The sequence below is a fragment of the Cordyceps javanica genome, chromosome 7, assembly GCF_051103115.1.
Source record: "Cordyceps javanica chromosome 7, complete sequence".
In the NCBI taxonomy this organism is placed as follows: Eukaryota; Fungi; Ascomycota; class Sordariomycetes; order Hypocreales; family Cordycipitaceae; genus Cordyceps; species Cordyceps javanica.
The window spans coordinates 3,058,043-3,076,583 of record NC_139301.1 but is presented as its reverse complement, the minus strand read 5'-3'; the positions used below and the strand labels follow the sequence as shown (position 1 = coordinate 3,076,583).

The 18,541-nt window shown below is 49.7% G+C and overlaps 6 protein-coding genes across 6 annotated transcripts; 2 read left to right on the top strand and 4 right to left on the bottom strand.

Moving 5' to 3' along the window:
* Window positions 1-811: 811 nt before the first annotated feature.
* On the bottom strand, window positions 812-2,548 carry V2A60_010409 (uncharacterized protein; the record flags this gene model as incomplete). The annotated part of the gene is made up of 1 exon (XM_083261665.1): window positions 812-2,548. One exon carries the CDS (start codon window positions 2,546-2,548, stop codon window positions 812-814), a length of 1,737 nt encoding a protein of 578 aa, XP_083117791.1.
* A 1,306-nt stretch (window positions 2,549-3,854) lies between these two features.
* V2A60_010408 (uncharacterized protein) lies at window positions 3,855-4,538 on the bottom strand (the record flags this gene model as incomplete). The annotated part of the gene is made up of 1 exon (XM_083261664.1): window positions 3,855-4,538. The coding sequence occupies one exon, from the start codon at window positions 4,536-4,538 to the stop codon at window positions 3,855-3,857; it is 684 nt and encodes a 227-aa protein (XP_083117790.1).
* A 1,152-nt stretch (window positions 4,539-5,690) lies between these two features.
* On the bottom strand, window positions 5,691-6,785 carry V2A60_010407 (uncharacterized protein; the record flags this gene model as incomplete). Its single annotated transcript, XM_083261663.1, has 1 exon — window positions 5,691-6,785. One exon carries the CDS (start codon window positions 6,783-6,785, stop codon window positions 5,691-5,693), a length of 1,095 nt encoding a protein of 364 aa, XP_083117789.1.
* A 3,111-nt stretch (window positions 6,786-9,896) lies between these two features.
* V2A60_010406 (uncharacterized protein) lies at window positions 9,897-11,222 on the top strand (the record flags this gene model as incomplete). Its single annotated transcript, XM_083261662.1, has 2 exons — window positions 9,897-10,864; window positions 10,916-11,222. 2 exons carry the CDS (start codon window positions 9,897-9,899, stop codon window positions 11,220-11,222), a joined length of 1,275 nt encoding a protein of 424 aa, XP_083117788.1.
* A 646-nt stretch (window positions 11,223-11,868) lies between these two features.
* V2A60_010405 (chromo domain-containing protein) lies at window positions 11,869-13,902 on the bottom strand (the record flags this gene model as incomplete). The annotated part of the gene is made up of 1 exon (XM_083261661.1): window positions 11,869-13,902. One exon carries the CDS (start codon window positions 13,900-13,902, stop codon window positions 11,869-11,871), a length of 2,034 nt encoding a protein of 677 aa, XP_083117787.1.
* A 3,670-nt stretch (window positions 13,903-17,572) lies between these two features.
* V2A60_010404 (presequence translocated-associated motor subunit PAM17) lies at window positions 17,573-18,434 on the top strand (the record flags this gene model as incomplete). The annotated part of the gene is made up of 2 exons (XM_083261660.1): window positions 17,573-18,257; window positions 18,331-18,434. The coding sequence occupies 2 exons, from the start codon at window positions 17,573-17,575 to the stop codon at window positions 18,432-18,434; spliced, it is 789 nt and encodes a 262-aa protein (XP_083117786.1).
* Between the last annotated feature and the right edge of the window lie 107 nt (window positions 18,435-18,541).

The following is an 18,541-nucleotide window of genomic DNA, read 5'->3' as shown; positions in this document are numbered from 1 at the left end:
CGGATTACTTGATCAATCAACACTCAGATTCACCAAATCTCAGCTTGACCTCGAGGAGAACTCGTCACCGTGAGCAAATGGACGCTCTCCGCGTCGTCTACTGTTGAATAACATTAGAAAGAAATACTTTATTCGTAAAGTAAGTGTGATCTGTCTTCAGTGTACCTCAAAATATGTGGCGTCGTCCTATACCAAGTGGAAAGAGGTTCTATGCAGCATCCAACACTGCTGGACGATCCAAGCGGTGGGGGGCTGGCTTTCTCTCATGACCGTGGACTCCTTCTTGGAGGCAACACCGCTACAAATCCGTTGCTAGACGAGGAGCCGGACGCCGAGATTACCGATTTGGTGGGGCCATTGATAGGCGGCGAACCACTCTTCGTCCGAGTTACAACTAATCACGTACGTCCGGGCAACATTTCATCGGTACCAAGACGCCATTTTGCATTTGAGTCGCTGGAATACAAGGCCATTGTCCCGTCAGATCTATTGAATGCGATAAATGGCACTTATATCCGACAGCTTTTGAATTTGAAGGAGCCTTCAAAGTCTGAGTTTTGCACAGCTGGGGTGGACGATATCAGACGCTACTGGGTGGCAGCTACACGAGCAACAATACATTGGTGAATTATTCCAAACGTCAAAAGGCATTTGATTTCTCCCATTCACTGTAATTGACTTGCATCAACTTTTAGTAGCTCGGCTGCCTCGAATCGACTGGACTAGCGAGATAGATCCTATCGAGCTGACAGCATCAGACATCTCCTCCCAATCCGAGAGTCCAAGTGCCCTACTGTGGTGCGACTTCTGTCTAGTACAAGGGCGTGCTGTAAGCGTCAAAGTCATATGTCCAAGTGTCGATGGAGGCCTGATCATACACGCACTCCGGGGCCGTGGTGGCGTTGCCGGACCACAGCGGACGCAGCGGCCAGCGGCAGATGGAGTCGATGGTGCCCCCCGCATCGAGCGTTTCCGGGGCGGTGCCGGACTCGACCCATCCGATCACGGTCTCGAGCGTGGTCCGCGGCCACTGACCGTTGGGCTGCAGCGGGTTCGTGCCGCAGTGCGCGGCGCCGGGCACCAGGAACAGGCGATAGAAGCGGTCCATGGCCGCCACGCTCGCGTTGTACGTCGCATCGCCGTGCATGACGGAGCGCACAGACTCGTAGTAGTGCACCGACGCGCCCGCGGGTATCGAGTCGTCCTGCTCGCCGTGGACGTGGAGGACCTTGGCCCCGGCCGATCGGAGGCGGCGCAGGTCCGGCTGCGTCGTCTGCAGCGAGTCCCCGTAGCGTCGCTGGCCCTCCACCATGAGGTCGCGCAGCGTGTCGTACGTGTAGCCGTCCAGGCTGGCGAGGCTGCTGCTGTTGCGCAGCTCCAGGAAGCGGGCAACCCACTCCCCGCCAAGACCGCTAACGTCCAGGGACCAAGAGCCGGTGGCGTTGTTGTACGTCGTGGCGGCGTCGGAGAAGGACGCACCGGGCTGGTAGCTCAGATAGACAAACTTGCCGTCCGAATCGTGTAGGCCGTCGAGAATGGCCGCGGCCACAGCGACCCCTCTGGCCGTGATGGTACCGTTCTGCGCCGGGCTCGCGGCGCCGATTGTGATGCCGCCCATGGTTCGTGGCGCGGTCGCTGCGCACGAATAGGGCGCGCCGACTGTGCTCGAGAGATTGAAGTTGAGCTTGCAGAGGTCAGATCGCGCAACGACGCCGTCGGTCTGGCCATCGAGGCCGTCGCATGCAGCAATGGTCAGGTTCACGATGCCGGCGAGCTCGCAAGTCGGGGGGTAGTAGCCGAGCGTCTTCTCAACAACGTTGCTCGTCAGATGGTTTGCCTGCTGCTGGCCGTAGCGGATAGCCGGCGCGCCAATGACTGCGCCGTCGAATTGGTCGGCAAAGCGCTGCAGCTGACTCCATCCCTCGCGGCCCCCCTCAGAGCAGCCTATATAGTACGAGTAGACAGTCTCGTTTTGGGGAACATTATACAGGTTTGCCGCCAGCTGCTTGCCGATCATCGCGAGTTCGTGATGAGCCTGGTAGCCAAACATGTACACAGACTGCCAGTTGATCGTCCCATTGGCTAGCAAGAAAACATCATCCCACTGTGCGTTGAAAGACCCGAAGCCGCCGTCGGTCATGCCGGAAACGGCGCCATTCATGATGCCCATGGAAATGTAGCTCTGGCCGGAGTTGATGGCGAGACCACCGCCGCCGGTGGAGAGGTATCGGTGTCGGAAGTCACTCGGGGCAGGAATCCAGTAACTGACGTGGACAGCATCGTCTGCGATGCCATCATGGGAGTAGGCCAAGGTAACGTTGCAGTAGCTGATGCTAGCAGCGTTGTGCCAGTCGGACTGTGCAATGGAAGAGTTGAGGGTTACCGCAGTAGACACGGAGGATGTATTTATTGTTATGCCAGGAAACGCATCTGCAGCTGGCAGCGCAGCTTGAACATAGCTGACATTGCATATATCCTGTAGCGTGGCTGCCATGGCGGCAGTCACGGCGGCAGTCGCCATGGCGAGGACAGTCTTATGATATCGCATGATGGAGGAGGGTATACTTGGTCGAGGCTAATGGATAGAACAAAGCAACTGGCGGCATCGATTTACTTATGCAGCGGACATATAGGCATTCTGGGCATATTAATAAATACGACCTGTGCAATATCGATGGTGCGCGGCCTGTCCCCATTACTATCAAGCATAGACACGCCGATCCCATTCACAAATCCCCGCAGCGACCGGTGCGTCAACACGCTCTCTTCTAGAGTGCGCGGCTTCATAGCTGGGACGAATTTGCAAACCATGGCCACTTTGACTCGCTAATGTGGATATTCTGTGCTGACGTATACAATCAAGTGGCAAAGAGAGGGTTTCGTGCCTGCTTCGTCACGGAAAAGACGCAGACTTGACGGGTTGGATGAGCCACGCGTCAGATGGATGTTGGCAGCTAGAGCGAGAAGCTTGTTTCCGCCATTGTGGCTGCGGCAGGCAATATGGGCGGTTTATAGGCGGTATTTAGTTATTGGACTTCCATTGACATGGACTAGCTTTCAGTCATCTAGCTATTATGCAGTCAAAGCGGCATTGCTCGTCGGCAGTAGCGTCGGCAATTGAGTCCGGCAATGAGTCGCTAATCTTAGATCTTGTACACAGCCGATTATCACCACTACACGGGTACCGCAACAATTATCAAATTCCTATGGAATCGCCGAATGCGCTTTCAATATGTAAGTTAATTCACTAGGAAAAAACGGCCGATGGAGCCGTGTAGAGCCCACCCTTACCAACACTGCAGCTTCTAGGTCAGTCATCGCCACCCGAAATCCTGTTCTGGGGTAGCGGCACGTATCATGCGTGCACAAACATGTAATCTGGGGCACAAAAGACTACCAGTAGTCAAGACAAGATAGAAGAGGACATACCAAGGGAGCTGCGTTAGGTGGCCCGCCTGAGACGGACTATCAGCAGTCCTTGGATCATCGAAACTTTCCGACATTGCACGAAAACTTTGTGGGATTTCTCGGCCGAGATCTCGGTAAAAATTGCTAAAGAACATGTGCATAGCTTAAGCTATGGGTTGCAAGTAGTGGGCTGAGATGGCTGAGATATGTCGACGGCAATGACTACTACAATTCACTATTATATACATATCATGGATTTATTGACGAATACAAAGTCGAGAGCATACAGAGACTGGTGTGAGAAGTCTGCTTGAAAATGAGTGTCACCCGAAGCTCTGTTCCGGCTTCGGATGAGACCACGGCCCAAGATGACTGAAGGGTGAGGCAATGGTCATCCGCTTCGCCATACCACCGTTGAAACATGCCCCCCCCCCCCAAGTCTCAACTCAAGGGTTCAGTTGACAGTGGTTTCCCGCGTCGCACCTGGCATAGGCATCGCTGACGCTGTATCCGTAGCAATCCCGGTCCTTGCACGGGATCCAGCCCCTGTTGAAGTTCCACCCGGTGCAGTAGTAGCCGGGCGCCCCGGGGTTCGACCCGTAGCAGGACCGGCACGTCGCCTCCGTCACGGAGAACCACTGCTTGAGCCACAGCCTGCTCTCGGACGGGCCTTTCCAGTTCAGGGTCTCCCGGACGCTCGTGGTCACCGAGCCCGACCAGGTGTGGGAGCCGCTCAGCCCGTAGGCGATCTCGCGCAGCCTGGTGAGATCCATCCCGCCGCCGCCGCCGCCGCCGCCGCCGCCGCCGCTGACGGACCAGCCAATGGTGAGCCCTTCGCCCTTGGCGATGGAGCACCTTTGGCCCTTGCGGCACACGAGAACGGGGCCGGCCCCGTACCACCAGTGATCCCAGTACGTCTTCGCGCCAGAGCATTCGACCAGCTTGAAGGCGTCCGGTCGCTGTCGCGGACTCACCGCTTCAAATTGGTTCAAGATCACGTTGGTGTCGGTAAAGTTTGAGAAGATGACGTGCACGCTCCCGTCACTAAGCAGCTTTTCTGTTCGAATAATACCGACAACACATTCCGCTCCAGCTAGCAATGTAGCAAATGTTGGGAGAGGGAATTTCATAATTGAGTGAACGGGTGGCCCTGTGGTGATTGGCCTTGTTTGTTCAACTTTTGCTGTGTTTCTTGTATTGCAAACAGTAAAGAGCACATTGAACTGATCGGAATAGGCCCATGACAGACGCCACTTATAGACGGCTTGGAAAACGGTTGTAGCCCAAGATATAGAATGAATAGGGCATTCATCTTCAGTGCCCATTAGACCCGGCGTTTGCGTTTGTCGCCTCCATAGGAACGGGCACCAGATGTTCTGCGGATGTGACAGACGCTCTGCTAGCCTTCGGGTAGGGGTCGAACATCGGATACAGCCCAGCATCGCGGGAGCACAAACTGACTTACCCAATGAACAGCGAACAGGTGGGTTACGATCCGTACGGAAGGCTGTATTGTGCGTACCGATGCTGCATACCTTATGCGTGTCTCACGGAATGGGAGTGAGCCAAGCATGCGACCAACCAATAAAGGGACATATTGGAGCCTTGGGTAGCAGGACGCCGACCAGTCAGCGATCAAGGCCGCGCTTCTGTTCCTGGGAAGGCGTCGGGAGTTCTTCTCTACCTGGCCCGCTGGTTTGAGGCACATGAAGCGGTGGAGGAACGACAGCGACCCTGGAGCTTCTCCGTCAGCCCCCCGGTCCGAATTTATATGAACTATGCTCGTATAGTCTAGATACGATAAAAAGCCACGCAACCAAAGTCACGCCATAGAGTGCATTGGTGGTATGCTGTCGTTTACCAGTGGTGGACTAGAATGAGGGGAAAAGTAGTCCCCAGATCGAGATGGACAAGCAAACAATGCCAAGCTCCTGGTCATCGAGACTGTGTGATGTGTATGGTGTATATGGTGTGTGTGGTGTGTTGGGCTATTGCTCTTACAGTCACTGCAGAGGAACTGCCTCGTTGATATACCGCTGGACTGCATCCGGGCTATCGGCCGATCCACATGGATTTCGCAAATTTGCAATGGGCACCAGTAGGCAATTTTTTCAACTTGTAAGTCGAATTCAGGTGCTTGTTAGTAGCGACCGGGGGCTTTTCCGTCGTGGCACCATCAAAGACATTGAGATGTACAGCTAGCCAGAAAGAACTGTATATCGAGTACTCGATTCGACGGTATAAGCAAGTCTGTATATATATTTGACGGTACTGATGTCTACCTAACAGCAATGCTGCTTTGGCGGGGAGCTGTGGCTGTCTAACAAGGATTGCTTTTCGCTGACGCTGTTAGATGACTCTGTCTTTGCATCGTCCCTTGATTCCGTTCTTTCGCCATCTCCAAACACTGGCTTAAGGAGGTTATCGTACGTTATCCACATAATGTTCGACAGTATGGTCATGATCGCTGACATGGCCTTGGGTGTTTGTCCATTTTCATCGGCAAACAGTGCCGCCACGCGCATGAGGCAGAGGAAAAGAGGCCCGAACAGAATGATAAAGAGAAATTTGCCAATCTTCTGGCTAGTATGGGTGGGCGTATACGGCTGGATCGAGTCAAGATAGTCCTGGTATGTTTCTGGGAGGTCGTGTTCCCTGGCACCGGTGCGCAGTAGCTTGAGGTAGCGTAAGCTGGGCTGCGCGTAGTCGTCGCGGGGGCGGTACGGCCCGGTCGTGAGACGATCCCACCACCCGCAATTACCAGGTCGCTGGCTGTCGGGGGTGCGTGGCGCGTGCAAAGTCCTAGCCATGAATGTCTCGGGCAGCGTCGCAACACCCTTGGCGCTGGCCAAGGGGAAACAGGGCACAACAATCTCCTTGTAGCTGGCGCCGCCGCCCTCGGTTCGCATGATATTGCGCCAGTCAGCCTTGGTCACTTCGTATACCACGCCGACGAGGCAACCGTCCCAGTGCTTGTCCGGGTGACCATCGGCCGTGTCGGAGTTGGTGTCGCGATAGTCGACGTTGCCGAAGCATGGCTCCATGTACGCGACGCCAGGCAGGCTAAAGGTCAAGCGCAGGCTCGGCACGTACACGTTCATCTGGGATAGAGGCTTGATCTTGCGCATGCCCAGAAATGTCTGCGCGCACATGTTGGATCCGTAGGCCAGATAGAGCACTGTGTCCGGCGCGGCCGGGTCGTCGCCATGCGCCGTGCAGTCGTCTTTGGCGCTCCAGAGACGTTGGGGCGTTGTCTCTCCACATTTGAATTGGCATTCGGTTGACAGGTTCGTGAGCTCGGCAGCCTCAGTCTCGTATAGTGTATGTGGTGCGAGTGATCCTCGTCGGCCCTGGGGCGGTTCTTCTTGTCTCGTCATGATGAAAACGGAGGCTCGGTGCTTGTGTCGGTCGACGAACAGCTGCAAATGGCAATCCTGTAATCTGTACGGATAGTGTGTCGCGACCACAGTTGGTATAGTTCGAGAACAGAGGCGAGCTGACTCAATTGCTAGAAGATGACTTGTTCATAAATATTGTGCGGGCCGTCGGTTGTGCTGATGTCGTCGCCTCCCAGCCTTATGCGCTAGCCCGCTAGTGACAGCGGACTTGCGGGCCTTGCGGACATGAGTGGCGAGGCTCCGACCAGTAGTAGATGACGAAGGGCCAGCCGCAAGCCCGACAGTCCGAGTGACTCGTTTTCACTTGGGTGACGAATTCGGCTAGACGCCCAAGATGCGCCATAGCAATGGTCGTAATGGGGTTCTGGCAGTGCAAGGGTCAAGTCAAAGTGTGGATATGCGTCGCCGGAGTTTAGCTGACGTCTGTGCCGTTGTCGTAAGCTGCTGGAGACAACGGGCGGCGCACAGGTGGTTGTGTCATTACAAATCACCTCATTGTTTTCGCTTTCTTTCTTTCTCTTCTTTTTTATGGACGGACACGTGTTAACGACCGACGAGTCTGATGCATGTGTGATGATCATACAAATTTTAAAAAACCGTAGCCTCGAAGCTGTAGTTCTAGCGCCAGCTGCGAGCTGACAGACAGAGTCCGTTCGACGGACCGTCAGCCCAAGCACTCGCAACAGTGCCCGTTTGCAGGCATGTAATCGTGGAATTGCAATAGCAACAACCGCTTCTACTTTACAGTTCTTCGTCAACGTCGCCTGCTTCCGCCATTCATCATGGTTAGACCCCTCCCAACTCTCAGCGACGAAGGCATCGACGATGAGGATATGACAGGCATGGAGTCGCAGCGACAGCATGACCATTGGTCCCACGGAAGTATTGGGCCTCCAAGTTCTCCGGCCCAAGACAGTACGCAAGAGGCTAGATGGCAGTTCCAGGAAGACGCAGTCCTCCACAAGTTCTCTAGCGCCCAAAACAATGATGAACAATTGCCAGAAACAGTCCCAATTCCGTCTCAATTAGAAGAGATTGGCGACGAGGCCAGCAAGTCCACCAATAGACGCAACTACCTAGATATGTCGGAGACGTGCTCAACGGCCCGTCGAAGCTCGCCTTGCAAAGGTGATGATCTGGATCATCCTTGGGATTTTGCTGATGAACAATCGATACCGTCGGACTTGTCGGTTTCCAATTCAACTGGAGAACATGATAGTTCTATTGTAGAAGAAGTTTGTGCATCGCAAGCTGTAAAAACACTTCCAGAGAAGAAATCAGAGGAGCAGCAGAAAAGGCCCTACAACACACGATCGAGAGCCAACATCTCATACGCACCCAGCGAACACGCTTCTACTCAAGAGGATCCCCGAGCCCTTTCGTCTCCCAATTCAGCTGCTGAGAGTCGAGCCAAGAAGCCAAGAAGGAAGGTCAGTCCTGCGAAGAACAACACTACGAATTCTACCAGAAGAACTTCTCCGAGACACCTGAAAACTACAGAACAAGCGGACAACGAAAGCCCTCAGGCGTTGGAGAAGAGGAAGAGGCGGCAGCGCCGCAAAACGCCGCTAGCTATTGACGAAGAGACCCAGACCGTCCAAACTACGCTTCCCGCGACTCCTCCAGTGTCTGCACAGAGACAAATGAAGCGTCAGAGACGTCAGCTAAAGCAGCCTTTGGCCAAACAGCAAGCAAGGCCTCCTACCAGGAACAAGGAGCAACAGAACGTTTCTCCAGCCCGTGCACGGAAAGTTGATCACGTACAGCATGGACCAGATCAACCAGTCCAGCTGCCATCCAGTCCTGATAGCGAGAATAAGCGCTCGATGAGTCTCAGTTCTGATGCTGCTCCAGACATTAACCTACATCAGAACGGGCAAGATGATAGCAGCATTGCAGAATCCATCCATTCGACAGAGATGACTACGCCAAGCACTCTTCCGAGCCTTCGACGCATGTCCAGCATACAAATCCCTATTACATCTCACCAGCCACTTACGTCTCACTCGTCACCTTCTGTATCTCATGAAATAAGACTATCGACTGAAGCGAACGCAATGATGCGGCCTCCCCTCGTTCGCAATTTGTCCACCATCGTGCCGAGAACTGTATCCAGACGCGACGAGGATATTGGGCATCGACTGCAAGAAATCCACAAAGTGGGTGCCCTATCACAACTTCTGCTTATTACTGACTAACAAATTATAGCGAGTTGCGTTGTACCTTCAAGACAAAGAAAAGGGGGTCAGTTCTGTTGCTTCTACATACCTCACAAACGGCACACGTTGTGTAGACCGGCTGCAGAGTCGGTTTTCAAAAGAGCGCCAGATCCTCCTACAAAAAATGCATGACGATAACGATACGTTTAGCAAATTATTGAACGCTGCGAAGCGTGGCGTTAGAGAGAGAGCTAAAGACCGACAGAGGGTGCTGAAGGAGCTGGACAGGAATGCCAAAAAGCGGCAACACTCTTGCTCCAACGAAGTTGGCCGTATCAAAGACATGGCAAAAAAAATTCAAAGCGAAGGATGATGATTGCTCAAGTAATACGCTCATTTCTAATGGTAGTTGAAGAAGAAGATCTCAGCGGGAGTTGATGCTGCATTTGCATGCCAACATAGCATATGCTAGGCTTTATCGAGAAGTATACATGATTGAATTGACAGCTAAATCATTACCGAAATTCAAGTGTATTATACAAATTGGGAGTTATAAGTTCAGTATTATCGCGGCTGCGAGCGCGTAGCTAACAGCCTTTGTCAACCGACGAACAGCGGGTGTTTGAACAACACGATCGCCGGCACGGCCAGCTCCAATGTCTTCACGCACCTCTGCTTATTCAATCATAGGTTTCTCGCAAATATTCGTGTTATTATGAATCTCTACTGTTACGAAAATACTAATATCCGTCACTTTCCTTTTTCAATTGTCAGCAGCCGATACTTCCACCCGTCGTGCCACCTGCGTACTTCCTTCTCCCGCTCAACTTCACGCCGCACTCCCAGACTCTAGTCTTGCATTACAATCTAGACGCATATTCAAGTATTGATTCACAGAATTTATATTACTACTTGCCGTCTTTCTAACACAATGGCTTCAACGGCTCAGGGAGATCAACCTCCCAGCGACGCCTCCGACCTCCTTTGCTTGAGCTATCACGCCGACATCCGGCTCATGCAGGGCCCCAAGATCCATCGAGGCAATGTAACTACCTCGGCCGAAATCCGAAGCCGACGAGTACTCTTTTATAACCTTCCACCGTCTATGAGTGCTTTGAGAGTTGCACGCGAAGCCGCCAGTTTTGGACAGGTACTTTCAGTTTCCGCCGTGGCACCCGTCGTACGAGGCACAAATGATAGCAGCACGACGATGCTCGTCGAGTTTGCAAAGTGGGAGGCATCAGTCAGCTGTCAGAAGATGTGTAATTCCGACTACCTCGGATTTCTGTCACAGACCAGAGAGCTGTACTGTCCAGGGATTTGGATGATTCCTACGTCGTCTGTTCAAGTCCCCTTCAGGTCCAAAATGCATCTGTTGAGGGGGTGTACACGCACAGTTTCTATTTCTCCAGTCCCGGTGGATCGTGTCTGGTTCATGATCAGAGTCATGGCGTCTCCGCACGGTATTTTGGACGCCGAGTATGACGACAAAAACAGAACACTAACCATCGAGTTTCCGAGCTACCGCCTTGCGCACAGCAATGTGGAGGATCTCAATAGCGGAAGTTTTGATTTTGTATTCGAGACTGAATATTCCCAAAAGCAAATTAAGTCATGCAAAGATCAAATTGGGCACGGCGGCTGTGTCTCGTACGTCCCCTCAGATCACTTGCAGCGACGGTTTGATTGCGTGCCATTCAACAGGTACTGGCCGACTACTTGGCACGATGTGATGATCCAGCGCAACTTGAAATCCCCGAGCGAATACGGGGAGCTAAGCACTCCGGAGCCTGGTGTTTCCATCACTGATGATGATACCAATGATATTTTCTTCAACGCCAGGACAAGCCAGGATGACGAGCCACGCGGAAGAGTGTTATGGCCAGGAGAAGCCTCGAGGTATGACTCTCCAACACATGGTTGAGTCGCGATGCTGACAGAAGCCATTAGCTCTACGAAGCAAAAGCGCGAACCGAGTGAGCTGCTCACCAGCGGCGAAGACTCGCAGATGAAGGGAAGCTGGGTAGGCTTTTTCCAGAACCGTTTCACCACGAGCCTGCTAGCATGGACAAGATATGGGAGGATTGCGGAGCATCGAAGGGAGCTGTCCACCAAACAAGGCTTGTCCGAAGGCATCGTCCCAAAGTGTGATGGTAGCTGCGATCTTCACTGCAAGGATATCAAGGAGACGCCCCGCCCTGAAGAAGTAGACAAATTTCTAGCCACGCGTGAAGAGGACCGGCTGGTTGAGGTTTGAACGCGGAGGGGGCTTCCCCGGTCGCTGCGCAGCGACCGGAGCTAGAGCTATAGGCCTTGTGCCGGTGCCGGCACCAGACGGATGGCTTGGTACCTAGACACCGGGTTTGGCTCGTTCGAAGGAGCTCGCACGATAGGCTGGCAAAATGTTGCGGCGCCTTGAGCTAGGTTTGCAGGCTTCAGCAGGCTCGAAGGAACTGGCGCAATAGGTTGGAAGATGGCGACATTTCTGAAGAATGGTTAATCTAGCTTTATTCAGCGTTGCGATTATTTCTATTTCGATAGCACGAGAACAACTACAAAGGCCAGCGTTACCACAATTCTCCAAACTGGCACTGATCTCATTTCGTTGACCATTGTCATGTAGCTCTCTTAATCGAAGACGTAACAAGACAAGTTGAAGCGATAATCACCCAGAAAGACGTTCAAGCATAAGATTTGCCCAAGAAGATTTGGGTTGGCAGTATATTTATATTATTATTAAGCATGGTCCAAAAGTATCATATTACGTGCAGTAGCCTGACCGCCGTAAGGATTCCCGCTGTTCCGCTGTTCCCTTCTACTATTGTTTTTTTTTCTTTTCTCGCTCTCCCTCGTAATTTCACCGGCACTGCACAGCATGCCAATACCACACTCCCGGCCGTCAGTCATCTCATGGTCGCCGGAAAGACGCCATTCAGGTTGGGACGCAGGCCCTGCGAGTTGGGCGCGTCCCACGTGTGCTTCTCCATGCCGCTGTCGGCGCTCGATGGGCGAGTGTCTGCGCCTGCGTCTGCGTCTGCGGCGGCGCGGTCTCTGTTACTCGGCCTCAGCGGCGGCAGCAGCAGTTCGCCTTGGTCGATGCTCCTTGCGCCGTCGTTGTTCCCACGTACAGGTGCCGCCGCCGGTCCCGCCGCCGAGGACGACGATACAGTGCTGCTCTTGCGCTTGGTCTTACTAAACGTGAGGCAAAACTCGCGGACGAGGTGGTCTGGGATATTCTCCTCGGGCTCCCACGTCGACTTCTGGTCCGGCGGCCAGTCGCCCTCCCAGCGCACCTTGAAGTAGCGGACGAGGCCCCTGCCTTCGACATCGTACAGCTCCATGTCCTCGAGGCACTCGACGGCCCAGTCCGTCTCGTCGTCGTCGTCGTCGTCGTCATTATCAGAGTCGGATTCGGAGCTAGAATTGGCGAATACTACGGCCGACGGCCGCTTTCCTTTTCGCGGGGAGGGTTTACGGGCCTGTGGTTGTGGACGTTGCGGCTCTTTTTTCCTGGCGACGTGCGGTCGATATTTTGGTTTGGCGCGCTGCGGCGGTGGCGAGATCTCAGTAGCTTGCGGGTTTGATGATGCTTTGATCGACGCTTGTGTCCGTGACGGGGTCTTGCTGAGTTGCGATCCTGGGGAGACTTTTCTCGACGACTGCTGCTGTAACGGGGTCTTGCCGACTTGCGAAACTGGCGCTACCTTGGCTGCTGGCTGCTGCCGTGAGAGGATCTTACTGGCATGCGACTGTGACGAAAGTTTGCTCGACGCTGGCCGCTGTGACGAGTTCTTGCCGACTTGCAGCTCTGGTACTGCTTTGGTCGACGCTCGCTGCGTTGGGGGTTGCGGCGTGCCGCTCTTCTTTTTGGACGTGGGTTTATTTTCTATAATTGGTCTGGATGAGTGCGTTGCTGCTTGCGTAGGTGATCTGGCTGGTACTTGCGTGCGGGCTTCGAGAAGCGGAACCGCAGACGATTCTGACAGCTTTGGCTTGGGTTTCGTCGTTGCAGACGCGGAGAGCAGTGGCAAGGCAAACTTGGCGGCTAATCCCGACCTTTTCCCATCTTTGGATGTAATCTTGCGGGATTGGTATTTATCCAGCACTGCTGGCACCACAGGCACCGGGCGTGCGCGCTTCTCTCGGGCCGACCGGTCGTCGCCGCCTTGATTGCCTTGCGACGCACCCTCGTCCACCTCGCGTGGTGATGGACCGCCGTCTTCCTTGGTCAGCGGCACGCCGTCGTCAATCCTGCGTTTTGACCGGGCCAGATCAAAGAGGAGCTGGTCCGACGGGCTCTCATCACTAGTGTAGCCGTCGACAAAGTCGTCCATCTTGCGCTTCTTGGGCGTGGAGAGGCTCATGGCCCCGCCGCGCAGTCTCTCCTGCTCGCCACCGTGGCCCTCCGTCTCGACGACGACGGCGGCCTCAATGTTGGTGTGATGGAGCGGCGGGCGTCCCGAACGCCTCATCTTGCCGGGAGCAGCCGTATCGGAGGCGGCGGCGGCGGCGCCAGGCAGCTGCGGCTGCGGCTGCGCGTGGGCCGCCTGGCGCTCGGCGGCGAGTCGCGCGCGCTCGGCATCGACCTCGAGCTCCATCTTGTACTCCCACTCCTCGAGCGTGTTCGGGGAGACGTAGTCGAGCACGTCCATGGCCGAGACGAGCAGGCGCGCGGCGGGCAGGTCGTGCCAGCCGATAATGTACTTCATGCGCTTGGGCAGCGGCCGGCCGTCGGCGGCCAGGCCGGCTGGCGGGAGCAGGATGCGGTCTTCGATAAAGGCGGTCGAGTCGGCGGGTGGCTGGAGGGAAAGTCGGAGCAGCGGCGGCCCTGAGCCTGGAGCGTAGTCGGCCGGGCGCGAGGGAAGCTGGATCGTGATCCTGCTCGTCTTCATCTCGACAGGCTGGCGCAGACGCAACCTCTGCTGCGAGGCGGCCATGCTCGACGGTCGCGACCCCAGGCCAGCTTTTTTTAAAGAGAGTTCGGCTCGATAGAGGCTCTGTTTATATTGTTGTATCTCAGAATTTCATTTTGCTAGAAAAAGTCGCAAAAAAAAAAAAAAAAGGTAGACCGTGGGAGCATCCAAACAGGAAGTGGCACGCGTGGGGCAAGTAGTCTAGGCGCGACAAACCAGTCCCCTTGACGTTTGAGCCGCACCCTCTATAAATCAGGGTTGACAGCCCAGCTTGGGTGTCGATTTCGATCAGGTGCCTTAGTTAGATACCTTAGTACCCATAAATTCGGCAGTTGCTAGGAAGACGAACCGCAGTGGGAAAAATTGTCAAGGTAAAAAAAATCCATCTAGTAAAAGAATTCTCCTATACATATTTATTAAATAAAACCGTGTAAATTAAATAAGAATTCTAGTAAAATAAGATATTGTTTTAAATATCTAAACTCTAGATCTCATTATATAATAAATTTATCATAATTAATTATATCTATTTTAAAAAGACTTTACTACATTTTTATAACTTAGAATTTGTCACTTTATTTCTTTAAAAGACAAATGGCTAGAATTCCTAGTTATTATAAATTAACTAGAGGAAGTTACTAGTTTAGTAACTAATAGATTATGTATTATCTAAATCTGCTATAGTTATAGAATAAAGCTTATTAAAAGAAAAATAAATGAGTGTGGTAGGCTAACCCTAACTAGGACTTTGGGGCTTCTACTCCTAATTAGGGTATTACTCCTATTATTAGGTGTTAGGCTGAAATCTATTTTAGAATTTGGAATAAACTAGTCACGTGTTATCTAGTTATACCTTGAAAGGGTATATCTAGGCTTTAACAAGAGCATAATTATAACTGTTACATATGCGTAGTTAATTCTGACTATAAGTACGTAAGATCTTCTAAGTATTTAAGATAGTTACTATTTCTACTAGATAAATAGAATTAACTATCTATATACTACTTCTAACTATATACTATATAAAGTAATATACTTATAGAATTATAATCCTATTAACTACTAATATAGTTAGAGAATAGAGGCCTATTAATACTAACGAGCTACTAGTTATTATTAGCTTCTAGCTGGTTACTTCTAGCGATCTTCCTAGGTCTAATAATAATAGAACTATAATTTTAAGGGCGTTTTATTTTGTTAGGGAACTAATTAAAAAATATGATATTTAATCATAATATAGACATACTAGCCATATTATATATGCGCAGCCAATTTTAGCTGTCAGCACGTGATAATTGAAAAGTACTCAAGATAGCTACTACTTCGACTAGACTATAAGAATTTACTATCTACTTATTACTTCTAGCCTCTAGGTGAATAATTTCTGGCGACACCCCTAGGTCTAACAAGCTACTCTTAGCTAGTTCAAGGCCCAGCGCGCATTGAATTTATCATTCTATATAAAATAACTATTTATTCATATATATCGATAACATTTTATGCTCTAGTAGGGTTAGTCTAGTTTATTAAGGCTACTTAGTAGTAGGTTTATCCGCCACTGATAACTACCAGCTAGTTTACGTACGGAGCCCATAACATAAGTACCGAGCTAGCTAGCTAGCTCGGCAGGTAACGTCGGCCACCCACTTATAGGCTACACCCACTTCTAGGCCACCCTATTAAGAAATAAGGGTATTATAAAGAAACCCTATAATAAATATAATAAAAATTTAAAATATAATTAATATATACTATTTAATAGAGTAAAAGCTAGAGAATTAATCTATAGATAGATTAATTACTAGTTATATAGAATTTCCTATTAATTATACCTTAAGCTATTAGTAAGTATTTTTAACCTCTATTACTTAAATAAATATTTTATTTAGGTCTATAATAATTATTTAGTATTTTTTTAGCTTAATAATCTTTATCTTAGCTTTAAATTATTAGACTTTATTCTCTATAAGGACTATTTAAGCTTATTAAATATTAAATTACTTCTTTATTTTTTACTATATTAGCTAAATTATTTAATTACTTATTAAATACTTTATACTTTTAGAAAATAAGTAATAAAGAGATTTTTTATTAATAGGAGTTTTATATAGTAAAAGATCTTAATTAAGAGCTTTTTTAGTATATAGAGATATTATTTTTTAGGCTATTTTAGCTAGGTTAAGAAATAATTTATTTATTAATAGCTATATTATATAAACTAGCTAAAGTCCTAATATTTATTAGTTAGAATATATATTATTTTCTAATATTCTAATTTTCTTTATAATAATATAATATTTAAGAAAAATTTACTTACTAATAGATAAGGAATTATTATTATTTAGTTATTTTCTAAGCTTATTTTTATAGCTTCTTTTTATAATATTAAAAATAGCTATATTAAAAGACTAGAGAATATAAGAACTATATATAGGTAAAAAAAGAAAGTATATATTATTATAATAATATTTAAATAAGAATTTATTTATATAATAACTTCTATAGTTATTAATAATAAAAAGTCTTTACTTAAAGATAGCCTCTAGCTTTAATTTAAAAATAAAGATAGTCTTAAGTTAATAAATAATAATAATATTACTTATCTAGCTTCTTAATAAAGCTTAGAAATATTAATTTCTAAAGGATCTTAAATTTATTAGAAAACTATTATTATTAAATATTTTTTTTATTAAAAAGTATTAGTAAGTTTAGCTTCCTCCTAATTATTAAAATATACTTAAAAATTATACTCTAAAAGTATTAGCTAGATTATCTTTTTAGGATAATTTATTTTTATAATAACCCTAATACTAAGTTATTCTCTTAAAACCTTATTATAAGCCTTATTTTATCTATATTATATTAATTTTAGGGAAATATATTATATATTTACTAAATTATAAGAAGCTTAATAAAATTCTAAATTATATAAGTGAAAGCCTTATTTAGATATTAGAAATTAAGATATTTACCTCTAAGTATTCTAATCTCTAAGTTATACTTTAAAAAACCCTATAACTAGTTCTTTCTAATATTCTAATAATTACTATTAAGCTAATAAAGGCTAGAGGCTAATCTTCTAACTTATTTATAGGTAAGAGGGTTATTAAGGTAGTCTTAAATTAAGATTTAGGAAATTATTTATAATTCCTAAGTAATTAAGAGCTTTTATATTAATAAAAAAGCCTCTCTTTATAATATTTTACTATATATTTAATAATAGATAATTATATAAAATATAAACTAATAAGTTATTACCTTTTATATACTTATATTACTAATTATATCTTAAATAGCGTTTTAAAGGTCTTATTTTATATATTAGCTTATAATAATATTATATTTAAAAAATAATAATAATAGGATTTTTTTGACGTGAGAAAATGCGATTCTTATGATAGAGGAAAGTCGTGGTTGAAGGCGATGTGGGGTGGCCCGGAAGTGGGTGTGGCCCGCAAGTGGGTGGCCGACGTTACCTGATAGTCGAACTAGTACAGCAAATCCACCGCCTGCCACTGGCTCAAATCTTCATTTTAGCTCTCCAACCATCACCAACAAGGCTTGCTTCCTAACGCCCGCCATCTTCCCTGCCAAACATTCTGTCAAACCGCTTCCTCCCTCCGCTGCAGCCGCGGTTCAATCGATTCGGCCTCATCTGATTGATTTCATTCGACGACGCTACGACCCGAAGACGATGGCTGCACCGATGAAGACGATGGTGCTGCGCGGCGCTCGCCACGCCTCTTCCTCCCCCTCGTCCGTGATGTGGTCATGCTCGCGAGCTGCGTTTTCGACGCTGTCTGCCCGCTCGGCCGCCACCGCCGCCGCCGCTACCCAGTCCGCGACCGCCGCCCGGCCGTTGCTCAAGACGATGCCTTCTTGTTCGCAGACCCTCGCCATCACCGCCCGCACGAGCCGCCACGCGACCGCCGTCGCCTCGACCGCTCGCTTCTTCTCCAGCACACCCCTCCAGCACAGCACCACCGGTACCACGGCCAGCGCCGGCTCTGCCGCCGCGTCCACCGCCGCGCTCGACTGGAACTCGTTCTTCCAGCTGCGCGTCAAGCGCCGCCGCATCCAGATGGCCTTTTCCCTCCTGTCCGGCGTCCTGGGCGGTGGCGCCGGCGCCGTGGCCCTGTCGAGCGGCGCCGCCGACAGCCTCATCGGTCTGGTGCCGCTGGACCCCTTTGTCACGCTCGGCATCGCCACCATGTGCGCCGGCGGCCTCGGCTGGCTCATCGGACCCAGCCTCGGCAGCCAGGTCTTTTACCTGCTCAACCGCCGCTACAAGACGCAGATGCTGCAGAAGGAGAGCGAGTTCCTGACCCGCGTCAAGAAGCACCGCAGCGACCCCGCCCAGTCGAGCACCAGCAACCCAGGTTTGTCACAGCCGAGCTTCTCCCACGGCATTGAATGCAAGGGTGATGCCGAAATGCTAACCAACTGACTTAGTCCCCGACTATTACGGCGAAAAGATCTCCAGCGTCGCCGGCTACCGCCGCTGGCTCAAGGACCAGCGCGCATTCAACCGCAAGAAGAATGCCAACTTTGTATAAACAAATCATGTCAAAGGGCTACATGAGAAAACAGAACACGAAAAAAGAACACGGAATGGGGTAGTGGAAGAAGACGCATGAACCGAGATGCGTCGAGGGCAATCTGG